Below are 16,109 nucleotides of genomic sequence, written 5' to 3'. Positions count from 1 at the left end.
TTGTCTCACCTTGGCTAGGGGCTCATATGAATGATGAACATCAATTCAGACTCCGACAACCTAAGCTGACAAGCACATCGAGAAGGGCTACCGGGTTGGGCGTGCCACATAGTGGAGAGGTGACTAGTCTACGGAGTACTTGTCTAGATCCTCCCTGCCCGCTATGCTCTCCCAACCGTCCAAACAGCCGGCCGCTCCTTACCCACCGGCTCATGGTTCTGGAACCGCCGGGAGCCAGAAGCCAGCACCACCCAGTTCCCAGCCCCCCAGCGTCAACCACCAGGCCCATATCAGCAGTTTCCAACCCGGCCATGATCACTATGATCGTGAAGTATCTCAAATCCCCAGCGCGCTCAGTGTTACTGGAGAGAAGCAGCACCAGCACTATCACCATCATCTGTCCTTCGACGTACCCCGCTTAGACCGGGTGAAATCCAAATCACGTCACAAGGACAAGCGGAAGCACAGTAAATCTAGTGACCGGCGTCTCCAAAGAAGGATGAATAATATCACCTCATCTGCTGGGCCCAGAGGTCTTCTGCCAACATGGTCTGGCAGTAAAGAAAAGGAGAACGATGGAGACGATGGTTTACTTAGACCGATAACGCAGGAGACAAGCTGGTCACGCTGGGGCTCGGAGTCGACCGCGGCCTTGGATGCTGGGAGCAGAAAGGGCAGTTTGTTTGATGGAATCGACCCGAGTAACAAGCTCGGCCCCATTAGGCGTCACGAACTACGGTCGATGGAAGACCTGGAGCAGGTGAGGAGTAAAAGAAAGCAAGGGGAGCAGTAAGTCATGGTGCTCCGTTCTTATAAGTGCTGGCTTTGACTGGTTGTTTGCTAGATTCTTACGGTCTGCCCTGTCCCTGATTGGGACCCTCGCCACGGATATCACCCGTAGACTTGATTATACGTACTATAACTTGCTGGAGAAGATTGCCGCTTTGAACTCGACTATTGCGTCTTTTCAAGAACTTTCGAATTCCACCACCGCCCTCTTCGATGACTTCCAGCGAGAGACTTCGGGCTTGGACCAAGAGATACGGAAACAGATGGGAGAGCTCAAAGAGTTTCAGCCCCAGTTAGAGAGGATGAAGGCGTTGGAAGACCGGATGAAGACGGGGCGAAAGAGGGCCGAGGGTCTTGACAACCGGCTTGAGACAATGCGACGTGAAATTGATCGCTGGGATAAGAAAGAGATGGAATGGCAGTCTCGCGTCAACCGGCGACTTCGAATTTTCTGGACAGTGATCCTAGCTGGCATACTTGCAGTTGTGCTCGCGGTTGCCATTCAGAATTGGCCGACTGTGATGGCTCCAGAATCCCCCGAAGCGCTTTCCCAAGCGGCGATTTTGTCCAACTCGTCGCATGCGCTACCCTCTGAGGCGGACCGCGAGGTAGTCTCAGATAGCTCAAGGGAGGCATGTCCACGATCCTTGCGCAATCTTTCTTATCGCTATAATAGTCGTCCTTTGGCGGGATCAGCTACTATCACAGCTACCTCTACCCGGGATGATGGCAACGCCAGGGCTGGTGACCAAGACCCATTGAAGATATTTGATGAGCTATGAGCGCGCTGGTTTTGTTTTGAGACTTAGGACGACTTTCAAGGCCAGCCTCGAGACTGTCGCGTCTCCATCAATCTAATATGTAAACCATAATGACATAATACCCAGAGGGTCCCCAAGCATAGAATTTTGTACATTATGCGCCCATTCTGTCACCTGGTAGTATGACTCATTCATTGCTCTGCCGCTTTCTTCTTCTTCTTGTCCTCGATGAGCTCGATGTTGGCCTCTGGGATCTCCTTTCCATATACCTCCAACAGCCACTCCTTAATCTCCTCGCTCACATCACCCTGCACCGTAATTTCCTCAGTGCCACCAGCGGACCTAGTCATAGAAGAACCGGTCGCGAACTTCTTTCCGAGGTCCTTCGCCACCTTCTTATTCTCCAGCCCGTATATATCCAAGCCTGTGACGACGGTAACATGTTTACGCTTGTTGCGCTCGACCCGTTTGATCTGTACTTTGGAAGCCGCCTTCCGCTCAGCATCGCGGGCTTCTGCAGCCGCCGCTTTCGCCTCCTTCTTAGCCGCATCCTTAGCTGCACGCTCACGAGCCGATACCGAAAGTGTAGAAAGATTGGTACTGAGGGCCTCTATCAAACAGCACCAAGACCAGTCAGCTCACCCATACACACACAACACCATTACATCCTCGCAGCGAAGAGGCGACACAAACCTTCCGAATATAACTGCTGATACATATCCGGATGACTGTCCTTTAACCAATCTTCACATTTCTTCGCCGTTCCACCGAATTCACAGTACTGGAGTTGGGCAGGTTAGCTATGTCTGCTGCGCGCCGTTTACCCCGCTTAGATGATGGGTTCGCAAGGCCGGGGAATTCAAAGAAGTGTATGCCACATACCTCTGGGGGCAGTGTGCAGACTATTTAAAAAGCTTCCGTTAGCTAGGAGAAGCCAAATATAGGAAGAGATATAACAGGTGATTATCTCCTGGACTCAATTCCTGCGTCACAAGTTGCCTGACTTACCTCCACAATATACAATATGCTTTGCCTGCGGTTCAGCAGGAACTGGCTGCGCAACGTCCGCCATTATTGTATATATGAGGGTTGGAGTCCTGTGGTCGTTTCGTGTATATAGTGACTACAAGAAGCTCAAGAATCTTTGTATCGCGGACAAAATCTCGTCGCAGTGTCCCGCGTGCTGTCGAGGGGCGCGGGGTCGGACTGGGAGTATGTATTCCCGGCGGCGGATGGGGCTAACCGCTTACAGCGAGGAGACGGAGGTGTCATGTGATTTGTATACATATGGGAGATTTGGTGCTTTTTGGACAAGATGGTGATTTGGAATGATATTTGGAGGAACAGAAAGCATTAGTTATGCTCTCATGGCGAGATGTCTAATAATGCAGGGACCAGGCAAGGTACAACTTCGTGTCATAGCATCTGTCGGATGCTCCTGTGGTGAAAGACCATATCAGGGCTACGTTGCATACATCGCTGGGTATTCAAACCCCTAGAGCCGTTGCTTATACCTCTGAGGAAAGCAAGATGATGTCTCATAAGTAGAAGCTTACTGGACAGAATATTCGCCGGGTATTCGAGTTCACGCACCTTAACAGGCAGGGTAGTCGCAGGACATCGTGGACAAAGCTTGCTGCTTGACCTCCTGACGTCTGTTACACAAGTGGAGTCGCCACAGACAGTAGAATCGCCAAAAAGGAGATATCACTCCGTAATGTATGGGGAAATAAGGAGCAGTGGCAATTGAGAGTGATTGAGTCAACACGCTCATCCTGGTTTGATTCCTAAACTAAACTCACTGGAATTGCTACGCTAGGCCCTTTGGCAGCTGCAAACGGGGTAGACGTTCGAGAGCAGCTCTAATGTGTTCTTCAAGCTTCGAGTGTTAAACAACAATGAAGCTGAGGCTTCGCGAGGCCGGCAAGGTGGGCATCGCCACTCCTTAAGAGGCAAAGTATCGTTGAAAATACGCATGCATGCAACGCTGGAGAAGTAGAGGCAATCCCAGAACATGCTCCTTATCTGTATGTTGATTGGCAATTGTTCAAAGAGCTTTGCGAGCTCATAACCGCCATCTCACATTTATGTATGAGTGACTTGGCACTGTAGCACCTCTAATGGTTATTGGGGTTAATGATTAGAGTGACTGCACCTGCCGCGTCCCACATTACAGTCTGGCATTAGCCAGGCCTTGGATGACTGCCCTGTTAACCAACCGTGAGCAAGCTAGGATTAAATCTTATGTCCCTTCCGGCGGCAAGCCATTTTTGATAAGACAAGCACGTAATCGCAAGCTGTATCATGATATCCACCCAGTTAGTCATCGATCAGGAAGGGCACGAAAGAGAAGCCAAAGAAGTAATGACGTGTGGAATGAAAGATAGGCCTTGATCGGGTATGCATTGATACGCAAACACGAGCAGGGTATGGCGCATTAGCACTGAAATAAAGGCCACTTGATGTTCTCAGGAAAGCCCTGGAAAGAGGCAACTTTCAATACGTAATAAGCGATGGTCTCCTATCGGTCCTCGACAGCTATTGTGCGCATATTGGAAGTGAGGGCTGGAGGGGATGGCACTCACCTACCGACTAGTGAAGCCCGTTACTCCGTTGCCCCGTTGCTCCTTGTTCTAGACCCCTGAAATAACGCATGATTCGAACCCAGACCTGTCAGTTGCTAGCGCAGTTGATGATCCACCAACATGACAAACCGCGCGAGCCAAGTTACTGCCCTCGCAGTGGCCGCCTCTCTGACCTAGCGAAGTACTAGCGAGGTTCTGCGCAGGGCCAGACAGAACAGACCGTCTGTCTGCTAGGGAATTAACGGGTCCAATCGGGTTGAACGTTTGCATCCCCGCATCTAACATCCCCTCTAACAAACAGGTGCTATCCACCTCCAGTAGCCTAGGACCAGTGAACGGTCCAACAGCCAAACCAGGGTGATGCGGGTGCACAGGTACCGACTGTCTTCGAGACACGTCAGTGAGATTGCCTGGACGCAATTTACAGCCGGCGCTTCTTCAAGAATAGCGTTGTCGTGAGCGGCTTGCGACGGACTAATGTCCGATAAAGGCCCGAGGCAGCACGCACGACCCCAGCTAAATGCAAACATCCAAACATTTTCAGGATCCGGAGCCGACCATCGTTGAAAACCAACGTGGGGATGAAGACGGATCGAGAGGAAGAGTGAACGAGCTGGATGCGAATTCGGGATCGTTGGGTTTTCGTATTTCGATCGCACCCCGCGTTTGGAAGCGGGCCAGACTGATCGACGTCCTGGCTTGATCATCTCTCTCCGGTTGGTGCTGAGATAGTCGGGGCTGTCCGTGGCGCTTTCATGCAAGAATGGCACTAATTATAACTTTTCTGATAGGCCCTGATAGGCCCTGATAGGCCCTTTAATCCCTCCAGTTCGGTACCTTGGGTCGGAGTCAAGCTTGGGGATCTAGATTGGGCCTGTGAGTCCTTTAGGTTCACAGCGACGTAAGTGATGATAAGGAGGGGATGGTACTCGGAGCTCATTAACCAAGTACGATCGAGTATCTAGCAAAGCGCAAAAATAGGTGGGTGATGGTAGGCGAACAATGGGCACGGTCCATGCCGTCGTAGGGATTGACGGGACCAACATGCAGGCGTGGTTGTTTGCTGCTTGGTCACTGGGGACCGCATGCGCCGACCGACCAAAGAGAAGCGCCGAAGAGCCCCTCGTGGGGGAGGTCCTTGCGTGGACCGCCTCCGTATCTTGAATCCGTCATCCTTGCCCTCGATTGTCTGACATGCATCGAGCCGCCTCATGGGCTTTTCTGGTGCCAATCTGCCACTCTGAATTACACGATTATTTCATCCACTCCTTTTCTGCCCTGAGCGATAAGGGTCCATTCCCCTGCGCGCTGACTACGCCACAGAAGACGCGTAGATAGGGGGCGGATATGACCGAGGCGCTATTCATGAGGGAGATGTAGAAGGTGTCCCGGAACCAGACATATACTGTGTTAAGTAGACTGTAGGTAGTACTAGTACTGCTCATCTCAGTGCCCCAAAACGGGCACTAAGCGCGGATCAATGGATCTAAGTGGGTGTCATCTAAAAGACTCGCCCCCGCGAAGAAGGTACTTTGGTCGTTGGCTCCGGATTGCTCAAGGCGGGAATGTCTGGACTGGAAGCATAGTAGTAGACTGATTGGCAGCCCTTTCAAAGAAGAAGTTCTGGATATCATGATACGCCGGGGCTCTGAAACCCCAAGTGATTGTCGATTCCCCAGAGAGTTGCCCCGCGGTAACAAGACGGAAAAGCATAGATTGATGATAGAATTGGTGTTGGCTCCGGTGAGCGTTTATGCCAGGCGCTCGGATCTCTGTGCTCCACAACAGACAGAGGGACCTGCGTGTTACTAGAAGTCTCCATAGTCTATGTACATAGTAGATAGGTTGTGGACAACTATGGAGTAGAGTTGTCCAGCTGTTACTATCTGGTTCTAGGCTTCTAGCACCCAGACTACGTCCGTGCCTCGTCCTCCAAAAGCCAACAGGATGGAAACGAAGGGGATCCACCCCATCAACCTTGGGCGTGGTGGTAGTAACTAGAGATAGGGCCATATGTAGAACATTACTGTCAGCGTGGTAGTACGCAGTTCTGGCCCGATGCGCATGCAGGCCATCGCACCAAAACATCCGTGCATGCATTCTACGTTTGAGGCAACGTAGTAATCGGCCAGGTCCTTCGACCAAGAGGATGGGTTTAACGTCCCGTGTTATCCCGAGGAACGTTTTCGGCGGAGACTTCCCCATTCCCGAGATACCGGCGTTCAGCGACGATCTCATTGGACAGACGCGAAAGTGTATGATTCACAGGGGAACCGACAGCATTCTGGGGGACATCGGGGCATCGAGTCTCTAGATAGCAGACAAATATGTACTATTACATAGTCCACAGAATGATTGGAGAGGTCGGTCATGAATCGGGGGGAGCGTGGGATGGGCTCTGGTTGCGGGTGCCCCGGAATGAACGAGCAACGGTCGCGCATTGGGATCTGGACTCCCACCGACCGTGCGGAGATCCCCCAGAAAACAAATCGGGCAAGAGAGGAGAGACAGACTTTCGAGTTCTTTGTTTGTTACCTTATCAGTATCGCATCATTCTCGGAGAGATTCTGCGGGAATCAACTGCCGATGGGTCGGTCGGCCGGCCGGCCGGTCAGATACAATGTGTTCGGAGATGTGCTGGGATAGGACGTCAGACGGCATGGGGATGATATTATGATGATGTCCACGATAGTTGGTTAGCTGTTTAGCTGGTAGTCCCTAGGCAGGGCCACCGATCTGTCATCCCAGGATGGGCGTCGCACGTCCCTCCACAGGCCAAACCGGATGGAAGTATGTGCCCACCACTATCCCCGACAGTGCAGAATTAGCGCGGGTAGGCGTTTCGGAGTCCTTCTAGACTCCGGTCGCAGCACTAAAAGTAAAGGGGTTGGCGCTATGTATGGGTATAGATCCGAGGCTGTACTCCGTACTGTAGCGTATACTTACCTCCTGTCCAGACACCGCGTACTAAGATACCATCGAACCTTCTACCTCCGAGGAACATTGCTTCATGAGGCTGGCTCTGGATCGTGTGTCAAGAATGGCCAACCCCACCTCACACCAGCCAATGGCTGAATGCCCGTTGCTTGATGCGCTCCACCATCATGCACCACGAGAGTTACACCAGGACAATACCAGCCAACCAGCGCTGAGCGGTGCAAGATGCACTAGGCAAGAAAGGGTAAAATAGCTCCAGGCTAGTCAGACATGTCCTAGCGCTGCAGCTTGGTCCCCACTCGTCCGGTTTTTCCTTTCGAGGTACCGTCGTCATGATCACTCTTTGAGTTGGTTCACCCACTGGCTGGTGGCAAACGATCGAAACGTATTCTGTCTACGAGTAGATACCAGCAGATACCAGGCGTGGTGCGACCCTGTTTGATGCCTCTCTGGGAGGTATCCGTTCCTAGGTACGATGTGATGGGAGATACGAAGGAGATAACTGCATCCCTGTCACCCTTACAAGATACGGCGCCCTTTCGTACTTTTAAAACCCACGCGTACGTCAATCGTGATCGACCCTCCAGAATCCTCCTTGCCAAGCCGTCGACGCGGTACCCTGCGTCTCTAACCATCTCTGTGAACCTCAATCCGCCCTTCCCCCTACGTTGGGTATCTAAGACTCGCGAACTCTCAAGGAACTGACCTGGGAGGGAAAACAACGGTCGACCGCCCCCCCCCCCATGCATAATCGCATCTCCACTCGCCACTATCGCTGACTCGCGATCGAGAGGGTATTTCCGGTTTCCCGCCGCTTCCCGTGGCCGTGACTTTACGTCTCCTGCCCTGCCCTTCACCCTGCTCTGCACGCTGGTTTATTCCCGACCTTTCATCTGAATCTAGCTTCGAGCCATCCAAGTTTCCGATCCTTTCGTGCGACCGAGCAAAGACGTTCTCCACCCCCTCCGAGGGGCTTGTTTAGAGCCGTTAATAACTCTGCATATCACACGTTATTGATGGCTCTCCCCGACACCTCCCTAGCCCTTTCGCCCTACAATCGCTCTTAAAGTCTTAGCTGCCCTTCATATATGCTGCCAATCAAGGTTGACTCCTGCTTTGTCCTACTCCATCGTGTACCATGATCTCAGCACTCCGTCGCCATCTTTAGACCTCGGTGTGTGCCCTTGACGCTCTCATCTTCTGGCTGGACTCCAGACTGCTCCTCTCGATCAATTGCATCCCAGCCCTCCATTTTACTCGCAGCCTCCCCTTATGTCCTTGACTGCACTGCTAGGATGACGGCTATACTTCCCGCCTCGAATGAGGGGCGCTCGCGCTATTCTTCAGATCCTTTGCGATGTCCAATCACTCAGACTTACTTTCTTGAAGAGCCCAGCATCGCCACGGCGAAGTTCAATGTCCCCGAGTTTCATCACAGGGGCTGCCCTGATGATGCTGCGCCCCCTCCGCCGCGCTCAGATTCTTCATCCCCAGACTTCACCATTGCAGCCGTGGATCGTTTCCCTCCTACGCCTACGACTCTTAGCAGTCTTTCGCTTATGAGTGAGGATCAAGAGGACGGTGATTTGGTCCTGCCGTCGTACGATTCCAGTCAATTCGACCAGAAGGAACCAGAGGCCTTGAGCGATGTCTCTGTTGACTCATCGGCCGACATTCAACGTTTCACGCAGGCACCAGCTGCTGATGATAGTACAATCGAGGATGAACCGTCAAGGCATGTTGATTACCTTTCTCACGAGTGGCGACAGGAGGATATCTGGGCCTCGTGGCGTTATGTGGTTGCTCGAAGGAACGTCTATGACAATGGGGTGAGGTTAGAGAATGCTTCGTGGAGGACATGGGCAAAACTTAAACTCAATCTGGGCACAGTGTCACCGGAGGCCCTTAACTGGTTGGTTCTCCCCAGACTCAAGGCCCAGCGTACACAGGTCATTTCCATTGAATCTATACTAACGGCCATTGTAGGCTGAAGGATTGTGATGTGACGTGGTTGTACGGGCCTTTGAAAACGTGTGCTAGGCATGAGAAGCCATCCAACGGCTCGCCGCCTCCAAGCTGTCTGGAAACACCTACCATGTTTGATAGGAAACCCATCTTGAAAAAGCGGACAGCCTCCGAGACCATCTTGCAGCGCTCTTTGTCCCAGCATACACTATTGCAACATGCTGGAGCCATTTTAAAAGCTCAAGAGGCCGAGACCAATCGGAACCGTCCCCCATTCCAGAGATGTCCGTCAGAATTTGGGCAGGTGCTCAACAAATCGTCCGCCACACTCGTGGGGGAATCGGCCAATGGCACCGCTACCAATACCTCATCGTCAGGCATCGGGTCGCCTAGCGAAAGACGGCATATTCACTTCAATAATGAGGTAGTGCAGTGTATTGCCGTCGAGGCGAAAGAGGAAGACGATGGATGGCCGGTTCCGTTTGATGAGGAGTCATCAGAGGATGGTATTATGATGATGAAACAGATTCATTCCGACACATCCATCAGCGACAAAAGTACACCTCGTGGCGGCTTCGCTGGCGAAAACAAAACCATTGCTCCACTACCTTCTACCACACTCAAGTATCGCTGGGACGTTTCAGACCACCGCGGAGTAGCCCCCGAACACCGAGACACCCCAGAGAACCGACGGGACACGCCACAACCCCCTGCAAGCTCAATAATGGATCGGTGGTCTAGCTATTTCTCGAAATCTACTCCATCCTCTTCGTCCGGATCCGTGAAGTCCACCCGGGCCCCCGCGCCATCTGCCAATTTCCTTCTAGATGAAGAAGATAATGATCTAGCTTTCGATTGGGAACCAAGCCGAAAATCATACGGTCTGGGTAGTCTAAGCCGTCCTTGGTTTGTCAACCCGGAAGATGATGAAGAGCTCGATTATTACTTTCACTCCATGTCTCCAGGGGGATCTACACCAAATGAAGATGAACCATTAAGTGCTAGTATCTTTGACCGTGTGGCGGATACCGTCAATACGGCCAAGGATATTGCACATGTGATATGGAACGTCGGCTGGCGGCGATGATTGCGATTGCTCCTGGAACCATCCGCTGGTCCACAGAGCGGGGCTTACGACTTAATGCACTTCATTTCCTACTGCGAATCTTTCATGCATCTTTTCATACAATATATGACCAGGAAGACGGGCCGAGGCGTTCTGAGTTTCCTTTCTTGTGCTGCTGGCTGCTGGGTTGACGATAAAAGGGTTAAGGCGGGGGCTGTCATTCTTCATTTCTCGTGGGCCGTGAGTGCCTTTGGGGGACCGGACATCCTCTCATGTTTTGGCGTTATTCACCTTGGTCTTTGGTTCTGCGTGGGCGTTCTTGATGGCCGTATAATAAAGGCTCTAATCTTTTGCATACCGTCCATCCCTAGACCTAGCGCATCTACATCAAGTAGCACCACCCGTATGGACACGTTTCTGTCAGTATCAATCATATCATTCTTTAACAGAAGGACCCAAATAACTTAACCACGGCCCCTTCAGCAGCGATCATACCATAAAGTCCTCTTCCTCTCCCCCTTAAAGAATCCTAACTCAGTCGAATATACAAACCTGACCTCTAGCGAAGTAACCAAGACCAACAACTACCACCGCACGATAGCCATCCAACAAGATACACCTGACCTACCAACCAATCCGAAGTCCCTTTTCTCCCTCTCTACTGCAATCCAAGCTAACTTATTTGATGCACCAACCAAGGACAAGAACACAAGACCACAAACCAATCCCACTGGGGCTGACGCCCCGCAGTGCGACTAAGGTAGTAGGCAGCTATCTCTCTCTCTCTCTCTTCCCCCCTGTATTATGTATGTATATGTAAATATATGTACTAGGAAATGGCTAGCTGATACCTAATGACCCATTCACCACTCCCTATCTATGTTCCTTATGGCTGTCGCCTACGGTGGGTAAGCACTACTACTCTAGTATCGCGGTTAGATGCGGCGTGAGCGTGGATGGAGGACCCGAGACATATTTACATAGTACATAGTGCATAATAGGAGGTAGATGATAGGTCGGTGAGATGGGAATTGGAAATCGAATACTCCGTAGATTAATATTGATTGCTGCTATCCAGGGATGATAGGTTGTGGGAGGCTGCTGGGGACCAGGGGAAGTGTCGGTGCCTAATCGCTGGTGGAGATTAGTAGCCATCTAGTAGTACGCTACTAGTGGAGGAAGACCGTGCTTTGGGGGCGGCCCCATAGCCGGATCACATTGTGTTCAATGCTACGTCACTACTGGGCGTTATCTAGTCTTGAAGGGGGAAGAACGGATGGATGCTAGTATTCGGTTGAGCGGGTAGAAATGGGACAAATAGATTCATGTCTCATGAGTTTGGGAGCCACAGACCAACACCTATATACCTATAAACCTGAACTCCCTGTTGCATTTGGGATTTTTTGGACTATAGCAAAGAGCGTCAGCGTTGCGAGCGACAATCGCTAGTTAAGAGCGCTATTTTGTACACTTACATTGGGTATCATCAACAAGGAACAAGAGGGAAGAGAAAAAGGTAATGGGTTGCAGGATGATGCCCATTTTGACATGATCGGGAGGATACCGTGGCAGCACCATCCATACATGGCAAAAACGGGAAAACAGCCGGAACAGTTTCCTTCCTATGGTAATAAGGAGCAGGAGTAAGCTGCTGGTGAAAGTATTTTACCTCCACATTTCGTGATAATCAGGGATAGTAGAACAGTCTCCAATGTGCCAATCAACCCTCCATCACATCCTCCCTAGATTCACGGAACGTCTCCGGGAAGAACCCGGGTGGCGGCCAAATATCGGCAATCGACGGAGGATGGACTAACGGTTGAGTCCCAGCGAGCCGATCTGGGTCATGACAGAAAGCCTGGAAGGTGTTATCATCAATGAACCCAAAATCCTTCAAAGCCGCCTCGCGACCGTTGGTCCACTCGGTGGTGTCCAGATATGCCAAATCCTTGAAGATGGCGTCAATGTCGCCTGTCGGCCCAATATGGCGTTCTGCCGTATCCGAGCCTCCCGAAGGTACGGATCGGTCATGCATCCCAGCCGGAGCCGTGCCCGACATCATCGTACTCGAGACACCGGAGTCAGGGGTGGATGGATGGGGGCGAGGGCCTCGCGGTAACACATCCATCATAGATAGATCGGCATTCTCCATCGCCGTATCCTTTGGCGTCATGTATTGCCCGTCTACAGGGATGGTGATGCCCATAATGCTGGATGTGTAGTCAGAATCACCCATTCCAGGAGCACTCCTTCTCATGTGAGGGTTCATCGAAGAGTCGCTGGTCATACTTGGATACCCTGCTGGTGTTGTCGCCATGGTACCAGGGGGTAGCGCATTGCTAGTTATACTGTGAACGACCCTGGATGCAGGTCCCGGATCTGGTGCTTGATAGGGCAGTGAGGAGCTCCCGGGCAGATCCTTGGAGCGGTACCAGTGGTCGATTGAAGCGGCCAATGAACGATAAACCGGCCAAGTTGCACTGAGCTCTGTGGTCCGTTGGAGAAGCGCTTCCGTCCATCGCCCAAAAGGAAACATATCCGATTCAATTTTGTTGCGTAGAGTGAACGCCTGTTCAGCTATGGTGCGCAAGGATAGCTCGAATAGGGGCGGCAAACCGCAAACCTGGAAGTTATCGAGATGTTGAGATATCATTGGAAGAGCCCTATAAAGGAGCTTTTTGGCCCCCTCGATGGCTGGCCGCTGAGAACGGTGCAACCCAAGCTCTTGGGGGGCAATTCGCAGATAAAGCCACAGAAGCGTGGCCACATATGTTAGGCCAAGATAGCTTTGGTGTGGGAGTAACGCCGAGTGTCGCTCAGGGTAAATGCTTTCGGGGCCAATTAGTCGACATCCAAGGGGCAGACGGTCATCCCATTGCTTGAGTTCCAAAACCAGCTGTTCTGCGAATATAGGTGCATTTGGCCCTGTAGTAGAGTCTCGGGCAATCTTGTTCAGGACACCAGCCAACTCCACTAGTCGGTTGAAGCAGCTTAGAGCAAGTAAGGGCCCTCGACGAGGAGGACTCTTCCCCTGTCCAGCTCCCGTAGGTGGCAAGACATCCGCCCACGAATTCCATTCCTCCAAACCATCTTCTTCCAAAAGGCCTACCATGGTCAGATCACGAGGATGCATGCACGGCCTCCTTGACAAACGGAATGACAGCAATGAGTCAACCACAAAGCAACCAAGGAAAACCGCTTTCCCTTGTCTCAACTCATCCGACCGTCGAACATCCGTGAAAGCTCCAAGATCCATAGAAATAGCCATGCGCACTGCCTGGCCGCTCAGCAGCCAGGAGGCAGTCCAGTCCTCCAAGCCGATGTTCACTAATGTCAGCAGCAACAGTGCCTGCACATGTCCGAGCTCGTACCGCTCCGTCTCAGAAGGGATTAAGCTCCGAGCCACCGAATAATACTCCTTGGTCTTGGAAAGCACTTCCAACGCCCCGTCCTGCGGGTTGACCCGAGATTGAGAAATGGTATAACTGAGCAGGGCCCACAACGCGGCGTGGTCGCCCGAACCGGGTGCCATCTTAGCAAGGGACAGAGGCGCGCTTGCGTAAAGGTATGATGCTCGTAGAATGTTGTGTTTGGCGACAATCGGGAACCACGAGTGGGTGACGGCGAAGTAAACATCCAACAGCTGCGAGGTCTGAGGTGGTAACTGTAGCGCATTCGTGGCAGTGGGGGTATATGACGGGACCCGACTGTCTGAGGGAGCAGCTAACCGGGGCCTTTTAGCACGGGGAGAAGCGGAAGGCTCAACGACACGCGGAGCATCCTGAGAGAGCGGAGTCGAGCTCCGGTCAATGCGGTATCCCCATTCACTACCTGGACCGTCATCCTGATCCTCCCGAGGGCGTTTACCTAAGCTGTCTGTCGGTAGGTCGGAATTGGACAGCATCTTCTCGAGCGCACCGTACAGGCGACTCGTTTTCCAGGATTCATGCAGTGTTTCCGACGCGCCATCATCAGTCCAAAGAGACATGAGCCTCTTTCTCCGACCAGCCGATTCGGCGGTGGTACCCAGCAGAGTTAGCATTGTGTCTTCGAAGCCATCAATATTGCAGATCGACAAGGCCCAGAGCTTTTCCAAGCCACGGACATAGCCCTCTGGTAGCCCGCGTTTCTTTGCGTGGGGATCATATGAGCAGGTCTGGCCTGAGGCCTGGCAGGCAGAGCAAGCCGGACGAAGTCCATCACACTTGTCCTACAATGGGGTTGCTGTTAGAATGGAAATGATTCAAGAAGGGTGTAGATGGTGCAAGGGGATCGACGGAAGCAAGTATAAGGCCCCGAAACAGGCAAGGCCGTGACGCGATGATGCAAGGGCACCACCACCACCACCGAGTCCGGGATGCCACGCCACGGCACAACGCAACACAACACCGCACCTGCAGCTCGGGCTGCATTACACCGATCGAAGTGGAAAGAAGGGAAGGCTTCTAGTGGAAAATAGGAAAAGGCACGGGAAACACGGAGAAGACCGAGCTGGAGGAAGGGAAGGGAAAGGTATTTTGCTGACCTTTTTGCTTCGACATCGGTCACAGGCTCTCGACACCCTCTTCCGTCGAGGGGCTTTGGAATCGGAACCCTCGTCCATGGGAGAGGGTCAATTATGGCGGGGATGGCATGTCATGAAGCGACAAGAGAGAAAAGGAAAAAGGTAGCGAGCGAAGGTCGGCCGGGCAAGGACACCGACCAGAAGGAGGGAGGAAAGACAATAGTCCAGTCGCCAGGGAAGCCGAGAAAGGGACCGCGGCGGAGGGATTGGATCAAGCCGAAAAGGTTATCGCCGTGAGTGCATGCCCGCCCTGTTATAAAACAAAACCTTCGGGTCCTCAAGACGCAATCGGAAAAGGGCTCGAAGGAGACGAAGGCAAGTATTACGCAAGAATCCCAGGAGTCTAAAGCTGGACGGGCGATAGCTACCACAGCCACCTCAGGGTCTCGCGGGCGATTCTCCTTGGTTCATCCAATATGGAGAGCACGTCGGCCCAGACCCATCCTGAGGCAACCAAGTTTAGACGGGGGCCCGGGAAAGCGTAAAGGAACGTACAGAGAAACGGGGATCGAGGACGGGAGAGGGGGGGGGGAAAGATCGGGGCAAAAGGTCGGGATCAGGAAGGATAGCACAGAGTTAGTGATTTAGTGACTACACTTTTTGCGGGTGAGTTTTGGGTTCCGTCGGGACCGGACTTGAATTGGACTGGATGAGAGCTACCGTGAACTAGAGAGTTCAGTCAAAAATAAAATAGAAAATTTTAATCACATAACATAAAATAACATAAATAATTATTGACCAAGGAAAAAAGCTTTTTTTTCCCCTTTAGTAGGGAGAAGGTGGTATTCCCCTTCCAACGAGAGAGAACTCATGCCTGAGGCTGTCGCCCCACACCGGATCCCCACAACCTCTCCACAACGCGGTGTGGGAAATTTTCCTCCCAAGGGCCTTTCCTGCACGATGCAGATGCAGGAGAACCGAGATTTCCGCTGTCCTTCGCTGTCTTGGCTCGGTGGGATTCATGGGGAGCAGGCGTCATCCGCCTCTCTCCATCTCTGATAATAGTATCTTCATGCTCAGCCTCCCCCATCCCTCCAGATGCGCAAAAATAGCATCCGCGAACGTGTCTGCCAAAAATACATCGCTTCAATCTTCCGTCTAAGCGATCAGCTGTTACTGCTGCCGTCATATTATTATCATTCTCAGTTATCATATGCCATTGGAGTAGATTGATCATAAGCAGTCTAGAGGATTATCGCCCGGAGTGATCACGCCTCTTAGCCTCCCCGTATCTCTCACCCCATGACGAATTATGGGTTCACTTCTCCAAAGCGTACTCCAACCCCTGATTACTATGACTAGTGATCGTATATGACCGCCCAACCGTTTGACCTGATTATCAAACTCGAAACTCACCAACCCAATCATCGGGGCCGTTGGAATGGCCGAAAACCGGCCCTTGGGCTGTCGGGGGGGGGGGGGAACCAGCCGTCGCCTTCACC

General features: G+C 52.2%; 4 protein-coding genes across 4 annotated transcripts; 2 read left to right on the top strand and 2 right to left on the bottom strand.

Annotated features, from left to right (window-relative positions):
* The first annotated feature begins 52 nt into the window (after positions 1–52).
* Positions 53–1,717, top strand: BO80DRAFT_501762 (uncharacterized protein). The gene is made up of 2 exons (XM_025724296.1): positions 53–789; positions 845–1,717. The coding sequence occupies exons 1-2, from the start codon at positions 164–166 to the stop codon at positions 1,569–1,571; spliced, it is 1,353 nt and encodes a 450-aa protein (XP_025575801.1). The 5' UTR covers positions 53–163; the 3' UTR covers positions 1,572–1,717.
* A 24-nt stretch (positions 1,718–1,741) lies between these two features.
* On the bottom strand, positions 1,742–2,622 carry tma22 (putative RNA binding protein Tma22; the record flags this gene model as incomplete). The annotated part of the gene is made up of 4 exons (XM_025715713.1): positions 1,742–2,160; positions 2,244–2,331; positions 2,433–2,452; positions 2,559–2,622. The coding sequence occupies 4 exons, from the start codon at positions 2,620–2,622 to the stop codon at positions 1,742–1,744; spliced, it is 591 nt and encodes a 196-aa protein (XP_025575800.1).
* A 5,745-nt stretch (positions 2,623–8,367) lies between these two features.
* On the top strand, positions 8,368–10,124 carry BO80DRAFT_454844 (protein phosphatase regulator REG1; the record flags this gene model as incomplete). Its single annotated transcript, XM_025722088.1, has 2 exons — positions 8,368–8,984; positions 9,059–10,124. The coding sequence occupies 2 exons, from the start codon at positions 8,368–8,370 to the stop codon at positions 10,122–10,124; spliced, it is 1,683 nt and encodes a 560-aa protein (XP_025575799.1).
* A 1,615-nt stretch (positions 10,125–11,739) lies between these two features.
* On the bottom strand, positions 11,740–14,890 carry BO80DRAFT_59277 (putative C6 transcription factor). The gene is made up of 2 exons (XM_025724629.1): positions 14,629–14,890; positions 11,740–14,313 (listed from the first exon to the last, which is right to left on the bottom strand). The coding sequence occupies exons 1-2, from the start codon at positions 14,704–14,706 to the stop codon at positions 11,824–11,826; spliced, it is 2,568 nt and encodes an 855-aa protein (XP_025575798.1). The 5' UTR covers positions 14,707–14,890; the 3' UTR covers positions 11,740–11,823.
* Positions 14,891–16,109: the final 1,219 nt, after the last annotated feature.

The sequence above is a fragment of the Aspergillus ibericus genome (assembly GCF_003184845.1).
Source record: "Aspergillus ibericus CBS 121593 unplaced genomic scaffold BO80scaffold_17, whole genome shotgun sequence".
Classification (NCBI taxonomy): Eukaryota; Fungi; Ascomycota; class Eurotiomycetes; order Eurotiales; family Aspergillaceae; genus Aspergillus; species Aspergillus ibericus.
Note: the sequence above shows the minus strand (reverse complement) of the source record. Positions and strands in the feature narration are given on the sequence as shown.